The 14,721-nt window shown below is 41.6% G+C and overlaps 1 protein-coding gene across 1 annotated transcript; it reads left to right on the plus strand.

Moving 5' to 3' along the window:
- Positions 1 to 2,238: 2,238 nt before the first annotated feature.
- LOC311134843 (ankyrin repeat and SOCS box protein 13-like) lies at positions 2,239 to 11,881 on the plus strand (the record flags this gene model as incomplete). Its single annotated transcript, XM_084168622.1, has 7 exons — positions 2,239 to 2,254; positions 8,357 to 8,419; positions 9,433 to 9,632; positions 10,189 to 10,339; positions 10,696 to 10,830; positions 11,139 to 11,330; positions 11,645 to 11,881. The coding sequence occupies 7 exons, from the start codon at positions 2,239 to 2,241 to the stop codon at positions 11,806 to 11,808; spliced, it is 921 nt and encodes a 306-aa protein (XP_084024748.1). The 3' UTR covers positions 11,809 to 11,881.
- Positions 11,882 to 14,721: the final 2,840 nt, after the last annotated feature.

The following is a 14,721-nucleotide window of genomic DNA, read 5'->3' on the forward strand; positions in this document are numbered from 1 at the left end:
ATTTTATAGTTTTTTGTGGTCCTTTTAAGGATTGCTGTAGAGCATGAGTGATATTTTTTTCCTATTGCCATTCATTCTGTTTTTTCACGCTAATTTTATATCCTGAGATTTTTTTGAACTTGAAAATATTTTTTACGAAGTGCGGCATTGAGTTTTCAATATTAGTCAGGTATGTCAAGATATCGTCGGCATTTATGTTTACCGATACTGATCAACCTGTTAGGTTTGGTCCTGTATAATTCTTTCAGCAAGCGGTTCAATTGCCAGTGCAAACAGGAAGGGGGAGAGTGTACATCCCTGTCTCGTGCCCCTTTCTAAAGCAATTTTATCAGATAATGTATTATTTGTGTATATTGTGTATATTTATATAATATTTTTATGAAATGTATTGTTTCAGTTGTAAAGTTGAAGGCTTCCAAAGTTTTGAATAGAAAAGGCCATTCAAGACAGTCGAAAACCTTTTCGGCATCAACAGCCATTATTGATCAATCTATATCATGTTTTTTAGCATACTGTATTATACTGAAACATGTTCTTGTATTTGTTTGTGTCTATTTTTAATAAACCCTGTTTGATTATTAATATGCATCAAGTCTGGTAAGACTTTTGCCATTCTGTTGCTTATGAGTTTTGTTATTATTTTATTGTCTCAATTTAATAAATGTATGGGTCTATAATCCGCAGAGGACTCTCTAGATTTTTCTGGTTTTAAGATAACTGAAATGACTGTTTGATACATGGAACTCGGAATCACTGAATTGAGTGACATTTGAGTAAATAGGGGCGCTTCTTTGTCCCAGAATATTAAATAATTTCTATGGGAAAACCGGTATGGTCGGCTTTCCTATAGAATTATATTTGACATTCTGGGACAAAGTAGCGTAATGGTGCTTTTCTCCACATTAATGTTTTAACAGTGTCTTATACAGTGCATTCGGAAAGTATTCAGACCCCTTGACTTTTTCCACATTTTGCGAAACAGGTTTTTTGAATTTTTTGCTAATTGAAAATATGATTTTTATTTTGCTTATTTAGATAAGTATTCAGACCCTTTGCTGAGAGACTCAAAATTGAGCTCAGGTGCATCCTGTTTCCTTTGATCATCCTTGAGATGTTTCTACAACTTGATTGGAGTCCACCTGTGGTAAATTCAATTGATTGGACATGATTTGGAAAGGCACACAACTGTCTATAAAAGGTGCCACAGTTGACAGTGTATGTCAGAGCAAAAACCAAGCCGTGAGGTCTAAGGAGACATCCGTAGAGCTCAGAGGCACAGATCTGGGGAAGGGTAGCAAAAGCATTTCTGAAGCATTGAAGGTCCCCAAGAACACAGTGGCCTCCATCATTCTTAAATGGAAGTTTGGAACCACACAGACACTTCCTAGAGCTGGCCACCCGGCCAAATTGAAGAATTTAGATTTACATTTTAGTAATTTAGCAGACGCTCTTATCCAGAGCAATTTACAGTTAGTGAATGCATACATGTATTTATTTTTTCATACTGGCCCCCCGTGGGAAACAAACCCACATCTCTGCCGGCCAAACCCTCCCCTACCTTGGACCAATTGTGCACCGCCCATGGGTCTCCCGGTCGAGGCCGGCTGCGACAGAGCCTGGACTCAAAACAGGATCTCTAGTGGCACAGCTAGCACTGCGATGCAGTGCCTTAAACCACTTCGCCACTCGGGAGTCAGATTGTAGCAGTTCGATGGTTTTGGTGTGCTTTGAGAGTATTTTAGCTCAGTTTTATTTTAAATAAAAAATGTATACAGTCTTTTTTCTTATCTTTATCAATGGTGCCAATAATTTCGGTCATGACTGTAAGTTAGTAACGATGTTAGGTAATGCAAAAGAGCTTTATAATTTAACATAATGCAATGTTTTGACCTATGTGACGTCAAAGACGGCCATCCTACTTTCTGATAGAGAATACATTGATGAGTGCTAAACCTGTCGCCTGTGATAAAATGGAGTGTGCTATGGTAAACTGCATCTAACGGCTTTAATGAAGTGGCGGCTACATTCATGTCGATGATGTCGCCATATTCTAGGACCGGTAGGAACATTGACTGAATGATCTGCTTTCTACTATTAAGTGAGATGCATGAACCCTTTTTCTATAGAAGAAGCCCATTTTCATTTACAGTTTCTTAGTTAAATTAATCTATGTTTTTTAAAGGACAACTTATCATCTATCCAAATACCCAGATATTTGCAAGTAGGGACACGATCAATATGGGCACCATCCAAGGTACAGATGCTTAAATCTTTCAAGTCATGTTTATGCTCTCTAGAAAACAACACATACAGTGGGGGAAAAATGTAATTAGTCAGCCACCAATTGTGCAAGTTCTCCCACTTAAAAAGATGAGAGAGGCCTGTAATTTTCATCATAGGTACACGTCAACTATGACAGACAAAATTAGAAAAAAAAATCCAGAAAATCACATTGTAGGATTTTTAATGAATTTATTTGCAAATTATGGTGGAAAATAAGTATTTGGTCAATAACAAAAGTTTCTCAATACTTTGTTATATACCCTTTGTTGGCAATGACACAGGTCAAACGTTTTCTGTAAGTCTTCACAAGGTTTTCACACACTGTTGCTGTTATTTTGGCCCATTCCTCCATGCCGATCTCCTCTAGAGCAGTGATGTTTTGGGGCTGTCGCTGGGCAACACAGACTTTCAACTCCCTCCAAAGATTTTCTATGGGGTTGAGATCTGGAGACTGGCTAGGCCACTCCAGGACCTTGAAATGCTTCTTACGAAGCCACTCCTTCGTTGCCCGGGCGGTGTGTTTGGGATCATTGTCATGCTGAAAGACCCAGCCACGTTTCATCTTCAATGCCCTTGCTGATGGAAGGAGGTTTTCACTCAAAATCTCACGATACATGGCCCCATTCATTCTTTCCTTTACACGGATCAGTCGTCCTGGTCCCTTTGCAGAAAAACAGCCCCAAAGCATGATGTTTCCACCCCCATGCTTCACAGTAGGTATGGTGTTCTTTGGATGCAACTCAGCATTCTTTGTCCTCCAAACACGACGAGTTGAGTTTTTACCAAAAAGTTCTATTTTGGTTTCATCTGACCATATGACATTCTCCCAATCCTCTTCTGGATCATCCAAATGCACTCTAGCAAACTTCAGACGGGCCTGGACATGTACTGGCTTAAGCAGGGGGACACGTCTGGCACTGCAGGATTTGAGTCCCTGGCGGCGTATTGTGTTACTGATGGTAGGCTTTGTTACTTTGGTCCCAGCTCTCTGCAGGTCATTCACTAGGTCCCCCCGTGTGGTTCTGGGATTGTTGCTCACCGTTCTTGTGATCATTTTGACCCCACGGGGTGAGATCTTGCGTGGAGCCCCAGATCGAGGGAGATTATCAGTGGTCTTGTATGTCTTCCATTTCCTAATAATTGCTCCCACAGTTGATTTCTTCAAACCAAGCTGCTTACCTATTGCAGATTCAGTCTTCCCAGCCTGGTGCAGGTCTACCATTTTGTTTCTGGTGTCCTTTGACAGCTCTTTGGTCTTGGCCATAGTGGATTTTGGAGGGTGACTGTTTGAGGTTGTGGACAGGTGTCTTTTATACTGATAACAAGTTCAAACAGGTGCCATTAATACAGGTAACGAGTGGAGGACAGAGGAGCCTCTTAAAGAAGAAGTTACAGGTATGTGAGAGCAAGAAATCCTGCTTGTTTGTAGGTGACCAAATACTTATTTTCCACCATAATTTGCAAATAAATTCATTAAAAATCCTACAATGTGATTTTCTGGAAAAAAAATTCTCAATTTGTCTGTCATAGTTGACGTGTACCTATGATGAAAATTACAGGCCTCTCTCATCTTTTTAAGTGGGAGAACTTGCACAATTGGTGGCTGACTAAATACTTTTTTTCCCCACTGTACTTGGTTTTTCCCGCATTCAATAAGGGTATTTTGTAAAACAATGAAAGCAAACTGTATGTCAGAGAGAGCCTGGTCAACAGTAGGGACAATAGAATACAGAACAGTATGCACACACAGGTGCAGGTTAAAAAAAATCACAGACAAACAAATATTGTTAATGTACACATTAAAAAGTACTGTACCCAGATTAGACCCTTGAGGGACACCTTTTGTTATATTTAGGAAGCTTGACTGAACACCATCAGTAGATAGGCTATACATTGGCTTCTGTCAAATAGTTTTTAAACCAATTACATGTGGCATGATCTAAGCCAATTGAAGATAGCCTCTGAATTAACAGTGAATGATCAACAGTGTCGAAAGCCTTGCAAAGGTCAATAAAGAGGGCACAACAATGTTGTCTCATATCCATACAGTTTACTACATCATTTACTACAAGGGATGCAGCAGAGATAGTGCTATGACCTGGTCTAAAACCAGACTGATGAACATTAAGAATACATTTCATAGATAAGAAAGATCTCAGCTGAGAATTGATGAAGGATTCTAATATGTTTGCAAGGCAAGAAAGTTTTGGAATAGTTATCATGGAACAGATCAGAATGTTTAGCTTAACATTTTGATAAACTATACTTTTTTCAAATTTTAAGTGCAGCAATGCGCACACGCCGGCAGGCCTATGCGCAAAAGTTCCAAAATACAATTTGCGGGAAAAAATGCACAAGCAAGCGGTTTCGTGGACACAGATGGAAATATCCATTAGAAATGTAGAAAGAGGGGAGATCTAAAGATGCAACAAATATCATGGGTTGCTAATATGACTAGCCTTTGGTTGCTAGACAAGGAAAGAAAGTTAATTTGAAAACCAATAGAACAGGAGAGTGCATATGAGGAAGTCTTTATAAAATAATTGCCTCCACGTTTCTATGGTGGGATTTTGGCTATAGGCTACTTTGAAGCAAGGTAAGACATGCCTCATAATATGAAGTAAAATGTCCAGGTTTCAAACAATTAAGGAACAGGAAAACCTAACCGTCTTCTGATAGATGGAAAGGCTTTCCCAAAAACCTTCTCAATTAAATGTTAACTAGCTACAAAGTAGATCATGATTATTTGCATCAATCCAGTTGCTACAGAAACACTACATTTAAGTCATTTAGCAGACGCTCTTATCCAGAGCGACTTACAGGAGCAATTAGGGTTAAGTGCCTTGCTTAAGGGCACATTGACAGATTTTTCACCTAGTCAGCTTGGGGATTAGAACCAGCGACCTTTCGGTTACTGGCACAACGCTCTTACCCACTAAGCTACCTGCCGCCCCAACTACAGAAACCAAACAACAGTGCTAGGTGCCTGCACACTTGAATAAATGGGTAACTACACTCCAAAATCTACATTTCTTAGATGTTTTCCAGACCTTAAATGTGGGCTGATGTGGTTTAAGCATTGTTATGGACATCTATTTTTTTTCCTCTATAAAAAAAAACACAGTGTGACTTTGAGAGCAAAAAACCTGAAAAAAAAGTTTACAACCACATTTATCTGTTTTAATAGTAGGACTACTATTAGCCTACAACACAGTACAGCTTGGATTGGCTGACTGTGAAAGACCAATATGGGATTTATAATTTTATGTCATTCAAAGTGTCACATTTTGTCATATAATTTTTCACACAGGGCGCCTTTCCGTCGCCGGACGGGGCGTTTGGGAAATGTTTGGCAAACTTAAGAGTGCCACTTTTCAAGGCACCACTACACCACTGGTTATTTAAGTCACAACCGGTCACCTCCTTTGTGAGTAGGGAGTAGACTGCATGAGCCGCCTTCCAAAGTTACACTGTATATACAGAAGTATGTGGACACCCCTTCAAATTAGTAGATTGGGCTATTTCAGCCACACCCGTTGCTGACAGGTGTGTGAAATCGAGCACACAGTCATGCAATTTCCATAGACAAACATTGGCAGTAGGATGGCCTTACTGAAGAACTCAGTGACTTTCATTGTGGCACCGTCATAGGATGTCACCTTTCCAACAAGTCAGTTCATCAAATTTCAGCCCTGCTAGAGCTGCCCTGGTCAACTGTAAGTGCTGTTATTGTAAAGTGGAAACGTGTAGGAGCAACAACGTCTCAGCCGCGAAGTGGTAGGCCAGACAAGCTCACAGAACGGGAACGCTGAGTGCTGAAGCGCGTAGCGTGTAAAAATCATCTATCCTCGGTTGCAACACTCACTACCGAGTTCCAAACTGCCTTTGGAAGCAACGTCAGCACAAGACCTGTTCGCGGGAGCTTCATGAAATGGGTTTCCATGGCCGAGCAGCCATTGAAAGCCTAAAATCACCATGGACAATGCCAAGCGTCGGCTGGAGTGGTGTAAAGCTCGCCGCCATTGGACTCTGGAGCAGTGGAAATGCGTTTTCTGGAGTGATGAATCACGCTTCCCCATCTGGCAGTCCGATGGACAAATCTGGGTTTGGCAGATGCCAGGAGAACGCTACCTGCCCCAATGCATAGTGCCAACTGTAAAGTTTGGGGGAGGAGGAATAATGGTCTGGGGCTGTTTTTCATGGTTCGGGCTAGTCCCCTTAGTTCCAGTGAAAGGAAATCTTAAAGCTACAGCAGACAATGACATTCTAGACGATTCTTTGCTTCCAACTTTGTGGCAACAGTTTGGGGAAGGCCCTTTACTGTTTCAGCATGACAATGCCCTCGAGCACAAAGCGATGTCCATACAGAAATGGTTTGTCGAGATCGGTGTGGAAGAACTTGACTGGCCTGCACAGAGCCCTGACCTCAACCCCATCGAACATCTTTGGGATGAATTGGAACGCTGACTGCGAGCCAGGCCTAATCGCCCAACATCAGTGCCCGACCTCACTAATGTTCTGCTTTGCTCGAGGGAAATTTGTTGGCGGCTTCTGCTATGCAGAGCTGTCGATGGTGCTGGAAGTTCTGGAACGTCTTGCGACTTTTTCGTGGCATTTTTAGATCTAGCGTTGGCGTTCTTGGCGCTGAAACGTCTTCTACACATTTTGGATTTCCACAAGTTAGTGTGATGTCTTTATTAATATTACCTGGGTCTGGGTCTTCTTCCAGTTAAGTTACTGCAGATGAATGGATGGTTCAACTTTCTTTCAAGTTGGCCCATGCTGGAACCAGAACCATATAAATTATTAAGAAAAATATTTCTGGCTGGAACCATCATTTGTTGCAACCTGGTCTCAGAGCATTTTGTATTATTTTGAAAGCAAATCCAAGACAATCCTTTAGCGTGATATGTTACATTTCATATGGTTACATAAGACAGATGGTTACTTAAGGCAAAAACGAAGGCAGGGTGGTTGGGTAGGCATATAACGCAAATGTCTAGCAACCCAAAGGTTGCGAGTTTGAATCTCATCACGGACAACTTTAACATTTTAGATAATTAGTCACTTTTCAACTACTTACTACTTTTCAGCTACTTTGCAACTACTTCCCCTTCCCCTAACCCTAACCTTAACCCCTTTAGCTAACCCTTCCCCTAACGGTGACCTTAACCCTTTAACCTAACTCCTAATCTTAACCCCTAGCCTAGCTAATGTTAGCCAGCTAGCTAACGTTAGCCACCTAGCTAGAATTCGTGACATATCATACACTTAGCAAATTCGTAACATATTGTACGTTTAGCAAATTCGTAACATATAATATGAATTGTAATTAATAACATATCATATAAAATGGGTGATGGACAACCACAAATGAATACATACCATAAGAAACGTAACATTTCATACTAAATGGAGAGTCTCTCATACAGAATAATGTGAAACGCCCTGAGACCAGGTTGCAACAAACTACATATCCCACAAGCCATTGATGTTCTTTTTAGTTCTGTGCGCTTCTAATTTAAGCCATCATCCACCACTATCAACAACGTTACTGCAGCAATGCTTCCCTGGTCTTCTCTGCGTTTTAAAATGCATCAATTTATTCTACATGACTAGAGGATATAATATCTATAGCTAAATGGAGATTACTCGTGCCAGACCATCGCTGTTTGGAGATATAGGTGAGATGTTTTATTTGTGTCTCGCCTGTCTGTAAGTTCAAAGAGGCTAATGCTCATGACGTAAACTGCATGAACGCTTAACCCACTATCAAAATTATAGAAAAATATTTGTCATGCCTTTCCCTTGTTGAGTATTTTATTTAGCTGGCTTATTCATGCCAATTATTAGAAAACATTATGTTCTTCCTTGTTTTACTAACCTCATTTGAGACCATCCAGCTAAGCTTATTATAACAAGCTAGTGACCGGTGTATTAGAGCATTAACTATTCTGTAGGCTACGTAGGTAGCCAGGGTGATCCTTATATAACTATTCATGAACCTGTATCTATCATTTTGCCGACCAGATCATGAATCTAGCCAATGTTGTCTAGAGTTAATACATTTAAGTTAGGGCTATTCCACTGCATGTCACCAACCATCACATAGACAGACGGTGGACGTCAGCAGTGGGTAAGCCTCGTGGGGAGGGAGGGGCGGGTTTATGACAGGATTCACATGGCGTGAGAGCCGGGCCCTGGACCAATGATTTATTGCCCTGGACCCTGCAAAGCGTTTCAACGATAACTCAAGATCTAGCACAGTGTTTTGTCAGTAACCTTATTCAGTGCTTGACTTGGACTAAAATAGCTGGTGCCGGTAACGTTTATATTTAGGTGCAGCTCCACAATACTTTTGAGCTAATATTCTATAAGAGGTCAAGCAGTAGAACATGTGAGGTGGCGGTACTCAGCTCTGGTGAGCTCCTGCCCAAGTCAAGAACTGACCTTATTTATGCATATATACAGACATAAACTAAAGGCCTACTTTGTGTAATGAGCTCAAGTAATGTTACTGTAAAATATATAATTAACCTCCTCCCTGTTTTATGTCTCTTAGATCAACAGTTATTTGGCAGAATGTGCCTGTACTGTCTGTATCATACAGTGAGCTCCAAAAGTATTGGGACAGTGACAATGTTTGTTGTTGTTTTGGAATGATACAATGACTATGAAGTTAAAGTGCAGACTGTCAGCTTTAAGTTGGGGTTATTTTCATCCATATTGGGTAAACCGTTTAGAAATTACAGCACTTTTTGTATGTAGTCCCCCTATTTTATGGGACAAAAGTATTGGGACAAATTCATTTAAATGTGTATTAAAGTAGTCAAAAGTTTAGTATTTGGCCCATAGTCCTAGCATGCAATGATTACATCAAGCTTGTGACTCTACAAACTTTTTGAATGCATTTGCTGTTTGTTTTGGTTGTGTTTCAGATTAATTTGTGCCCAAATAGAAATGAATGGTAAATAATGTATCGTGTCATTTTGGAAACAATACATTATTTACTATTCATTTCTATTGGGCAAAGTGCCAAAGGGGTGGAGTACAGAGCCAAAACAACAACAAAAATTTGTCACTGTCCCAATACTTTTGGAGCTCACTGTATATAGGAATCCCTTGACTTTTCTCCCTCCCACCCTGCAGCTCATGGCCTGGGGTTCTGGACAGACCGTTCGGCGGTACACGAGGCAGCTGCCCAGGGCAAGGCTCTTCAGCTACAGAAGCTGATCCAGGGAGGGGCAGCGGTCAACATAGTGGCTGTGGACTCCATCACCCCCCTCCACGAGGCCTGCATACAGGGGCAGACACAGTGTGTCCGGTTGCTGCTGGACGCTGGCGCTCAGGTGGGTCAGAGGGCTATTTGTCACTTGTGATAGGTCTGTCGGTAGTGGCACTATTCTGAATATGGGTGGGGGGGGGGGGGGAAACCTTAGGATGGTGACTTATCTGCAGTAACCCCTACATGCAAACAACTGTGACTGTTTCTGTGAGGGGCGAGAGACATTTGAATAGAATCCAAATTACAAATTTGACGGGGATCTAGTACCTGGGACCCTAAGGGTTTTTAGATTTGCTATTACACATTGATTTGTTATAAGATTGTTATAAAATTCACCATCGAGTTCAGATTCTCTATTTAAGGACACTTGGTGGGGGTATCAGTGAACATTTTAAAATGTTGTGCCGTAATGTTGATGTGTGTGTGTGTGTGCCTGCCTGCCTGCCTGCCTGCCTGCCTGCCTGCCTGCCTGCCTGTCTGTCTGTCTGCCTGTCTGTCTGTCTGTCTGTCTGTCTGTCTGTCTGTCTGTCTGTCTGTCTGTCTGTCTGTCCGTCTGTCTGTGTGTCTGTCTGTGTGTCTGTCTGTGTGTCTGTCTGTGTGTGTCTGTCTGTCTCACTCAGGTGGATGCGCGGAACATTGACGGCAGTACCCCTCTGTGCGATGCCTGTGCTGCGGGGAGCCTGGAGTGTGTGAAACTACTCATACAGCACGGGGCTACGGTCAACCCTCCACTGTTCACCTTCTCACCCCTCCATGAGGCCTGCATGGGGGGTACATGTTGTTGATTTTGATTACAACAATGTTCATGTTGTGAGGGGGGGGGGGGGGGGGGCAGCAGTCCTGGACCCCACACACAGCATAAAGAACACACACTGGGATAATGGGGTAATGTGTAGTTTGTCCCCCTCAATACCCAAGTGTCTTAAACTATGACTGACGTGTGTGTGTGTGTGTGTGTGTGTGTGTGTGTGTGTGTGTGTGTGTGTGTGTGTGTGTGTGTGTGTGTGTGTGTGTGTGTGTGTGTGTGTGTGTGTGTGTGTGTGTGTGTGTGTGTGTGTGTGTGTGTGTGTGTGTGTGTGTCTGTGTCTGTGTGTGTGTGTGTGTGTGCGTGTGTATGTGTGTTACAGGTAACTCTGACTGCGTTCAGCTCATGATAGACGTGGGAGCTCTGATGGAGGCCCATGACTGCCACTTTGGGACTCCACTACATGTAGCGTGTGCCAGACAACACTTTGACTGCGCCAAGGTGCTCCTCAATGCAGGTGGGTGGACCACGTTGTGGTAACATTATTTCAAAGTGTTGTTTTGCTCCTGATCTTTCAAAGGCCATTCATGGGAATTTGCTCTCTCAAGTAAGTGCCTAATCTAACCATAAAAATAAGGTGCAACTTGAGAGCCTGAGAAACTTCAGACTTCCATTTGAAAGCATTACACAAATTAAAACCACAACTTGATCTTGAAACTTTGCCGTTAAAACAATGTTCTGATGCAGGTTGTAATCTTCAGAATGTGTGTAACGGTAGGTCTTGACCACTTGCCTTTAAAACCAAACCTTTTCATATTCTCCAAGGGGCAAATGTGAACGCTGCCAAGCTTCACGAGACGGCGCTCCATCACGCAGCCAAAGTAAAGAACGTGGATCTGATCAAGCTGCTGATTGAATTCGGTGGGAACATATATGCCAGGGACAACCTGGGCAAAAAGCCCATCAACTACACAAGTCAAGGGTCTCCCACCAATATCTGCCTAGAGTTCTATGAAAGTAAGTATTTTATTCATACAACGTAGGTAGAAAAGACTAGAAAAGTCTACAGATTATCCCATGTATGAAAATATGACCTTCAAAGAGAGTTGTATACACACCTTTTTCACACTACTGAGCAGAGCTGCACTGCATTACACTAGCCTTGTTATGCATCCACCATAGTTGCTGGAACCGTGCTGGAGAGGACAATGTGAAAATAAAATATTTGAGCTTCACACAATACAATTCAATATGGCACGATAGTGTGAAAAGGGTTAATATAATATCTTAGGGTATTTTATCTCAACTGCCATGTTTTGGCTCTTCCCCAGATACTCCCCTCAGTCTACAGCAGATCAGCAGGATAGCTCTGAGAACAGCACTGGGCAGAAGAGCCCTGGACGACGTGTCCAAACTGGGCTTGCCCAATCGCATCACCTGCTACCTCTCATACCAGCCACCACCAGATCTGGACTTGGACTTTGACTACTTCTAACAAGCCCCGTCTTTTTATGAGTCTGTTTTGTCTTATGCCGAACGATTCCACCACAATTAGCCTGGTCCCAGGTCTGTTTTGTGTTCTTGCCAATGCCAACTCATTGGAATGCTGACATGTTTTAACCAATTAGCATAACAATGGCTGATAGCACAGACAGACTGGCACTCAGCCAAGATGGGAATGCAGATGGATATATTGTTTATTTATAGAATGGCCAAGATGCAGGGTAGTCAGGTCCCAGATCTGTTTGTGCGGTCTTGCCAACTCCTATGGTCATTGTCAGGCTAAACATGCTTTGACAACGACTATAGGAGTTGTTTATACAGTACACTATTTTTTACTATTTTCTACAATAGTGAAGACATCAAAACTATGCAATAACACATATGGAATCATGTGGTAACCATAAAAGTGTTAAACAAATCAAAATGTATTTTATATTTGAGATTCTTAAAATAGCCACCCTTTGCCTTGATGACAGCTTTGCACACTCTTGGCATTCTCTCAACCAGCTTCACCTGGAATGCTTTTCCAACAGACTCGAAGGAGTTCCCACATATGCTGAGCACTTGTTGGCTGCTTTTCCTTCACTCTGCGGTCCGACTCATCCCAAACCATCTCAATTTGGTTGAGATCGGGGGATTGTGGAGGCCAGGTCATCTGATGCAGCACTCCATCACTCTCCTTCTTGGTAAAATAGCCCTTACACAGCCTGGAGGTATGTTGGGTCATTGTCCTGTTGAAAACAAATGATAGTCCCATTAAGCCCAAACCAGATGGGATGGCGTATCACTGCAGAATGCTGTGGTAGCCATGCTGGTTAAGTGTGCCTTGAATTCTAAATAAATCACAGACAGTGTCACCAACAAAGATTTCCACCGGTCTAATGTCCATTGCTCGTATTTCTTGGCCCAAGAAAGTCTCTTCTTCTTATTGGTGTCCTTTAGTAGTGGTTTCCTTGCAGCAATTTGACCATGAAGGCCTGATTCACACAGTCTCCTCTGAACAGTTGATGTTGAGATGTGTCTGTTACTTGAACTCTGTGAAGCATTTATTTGGGCTGCAATTTCTGAGGCTGGTAACTCTAATGAACGTATCCTCTGCAGCAGAGGGCACTCTGGGTCTACCATTCATATGGCGGTCCTCATGAGAGCCAGTTTCATCATAGCGCTTGATGGTTTTTGTGACTGCACTGGAAGAAACGTTCAAATTTCTTGAAATGTTCCGTATTGACTGACCTTCATGTCTTAAAGTAATGATGGACTGTTGTTTCTCTTATTTGAGCTGTTCTTGCCATAATATGGACTTGGTCTTTGCCAAATAGGGCTAGCTTCTGTATACCCCCCCTACCTTGTCACAACACAACTGATTGGCTCAAACGCATTAAGAAGAAAGTAAATTACACAAATGAACTTTTAACAAGGCACACCTGTTAATTGAAATGCATTCCAGGTGACTACCTCATGAAGCTGGTTGGGAGAATGACAAGAGTGTGCAAAGCTGTCATCAAGGCAAAGGGTGGCTATTTGAAGAATCTCAAATATAAAATATATTTTGATTTGTTTAACACTTTTTTGGTTACTACATGATTCCATATGTGTTATTTCATAGTTTTGATGTCTTCACTATTATTCTACAATGTAGAAAATAGTAAAAATAAAGAAAACCCTTGAATGAGTAGGTGTTCTAAAACTTTTGACCAGTAGTGTACAAACAGATCTGGGACCAGGCTATAGGCAGGGGAGCCCAAACTAATTTGTCAGAGTTAGGGTTTCAGTCAAACTACAATGAAAAATTAGGGATATAAATGTAACCTTACTGACCTGACAGGTGTCCGCTAGCTATGCTAGAAAGGGCGGTATTTGATCTGTATCGCAGAAGCACAATAGAAATGTAAAGGTCATTTCCGATTGAGCTGAGATATGCAGCGTTTACCTTGAATGTAGTCTCCGCCAACACGGATTTTCCACGATATGGATTGAATCTAGGCCTAAGCGTTCCGGTAAGCATAGTCTTATGCTTGGACCAAGATCTATTTGTCCTGCCTTCTGTTTGGGATGTTGTGCCTTGCCAACTGCAAGACGGCACAAACAGATCTGGAACCAGGCTAGTCTGTCCAACCTTTCTGAATTCTTAAATATTTTAGCTAAGCTTTTAGGATTGTGTAATTGTGTAAATATCAAACAGATATGTTTATTTTTGAATAATGTGTATATAAACTATGTAAATAATAAATAATTTATGATTTATGTAAATTCCATTAATACTGTTTGTGTAAGTATCCAAATAAGACTATTTTGAGTTTAAGTGTTGCATTTTGTCTTCTGCATGGTTGGAGTGTTGGAAATATGGGTGTTGTTACAGGTGTCAAGTGCACACCCCTTGAAATTAATTTCTGCATGTTATCATATTAATTGATTTTAATGCATATTATTGTTCTTAATAGTTTTTACTCTTCCATTGTTGCTTTACTGAAAATAAGTTATATTGTGTTATATTTTGGAACGTGTAAACCAAGCACCCAAGAAACAGTGCCATTTTCACAATACTTTTTGACGAGAAATGCAGAACTACTGTGTGGTTAGAAATGACTTTTATCTGTCACAGTAAACAATCGGTTGGAGAATGGGGAAGGAACATCTCGTCTGGTGGATGTAGCCATGGAAGTAGGGGCTTTCAAGGGTTAAAACGTTTGCAAGTAAGCATGGTTTAGCGGTCACTGTCAGCTTCCGAGCATGCTGACGCAAACACACTAGAGGACTTCCTCTTTCTTCACATTAGAGGTCTTGTTTTCACTCCTCCAGTGACAGCTGACACACACAGAAATCTCACAGTATCGATTCAAACTTCAGTTCCAAAGCTCTTTATTTTTAATTGAAAAGGAATTAAATACACACACACACAGGTAGC

This window comes from Coregonus lavaretus (assembly GCF_964263955.1).
Source record: "Coregonus lavaretus genome assembly, chromosome: 9".
Classification (NCBI taxonomy): domain Eukaryota; kingdom Metazoa; phylum Chordata; class Actinopteri; order Salmoniformes; family Salmonidae; genus Coregonus; species Coregonus lavaretus.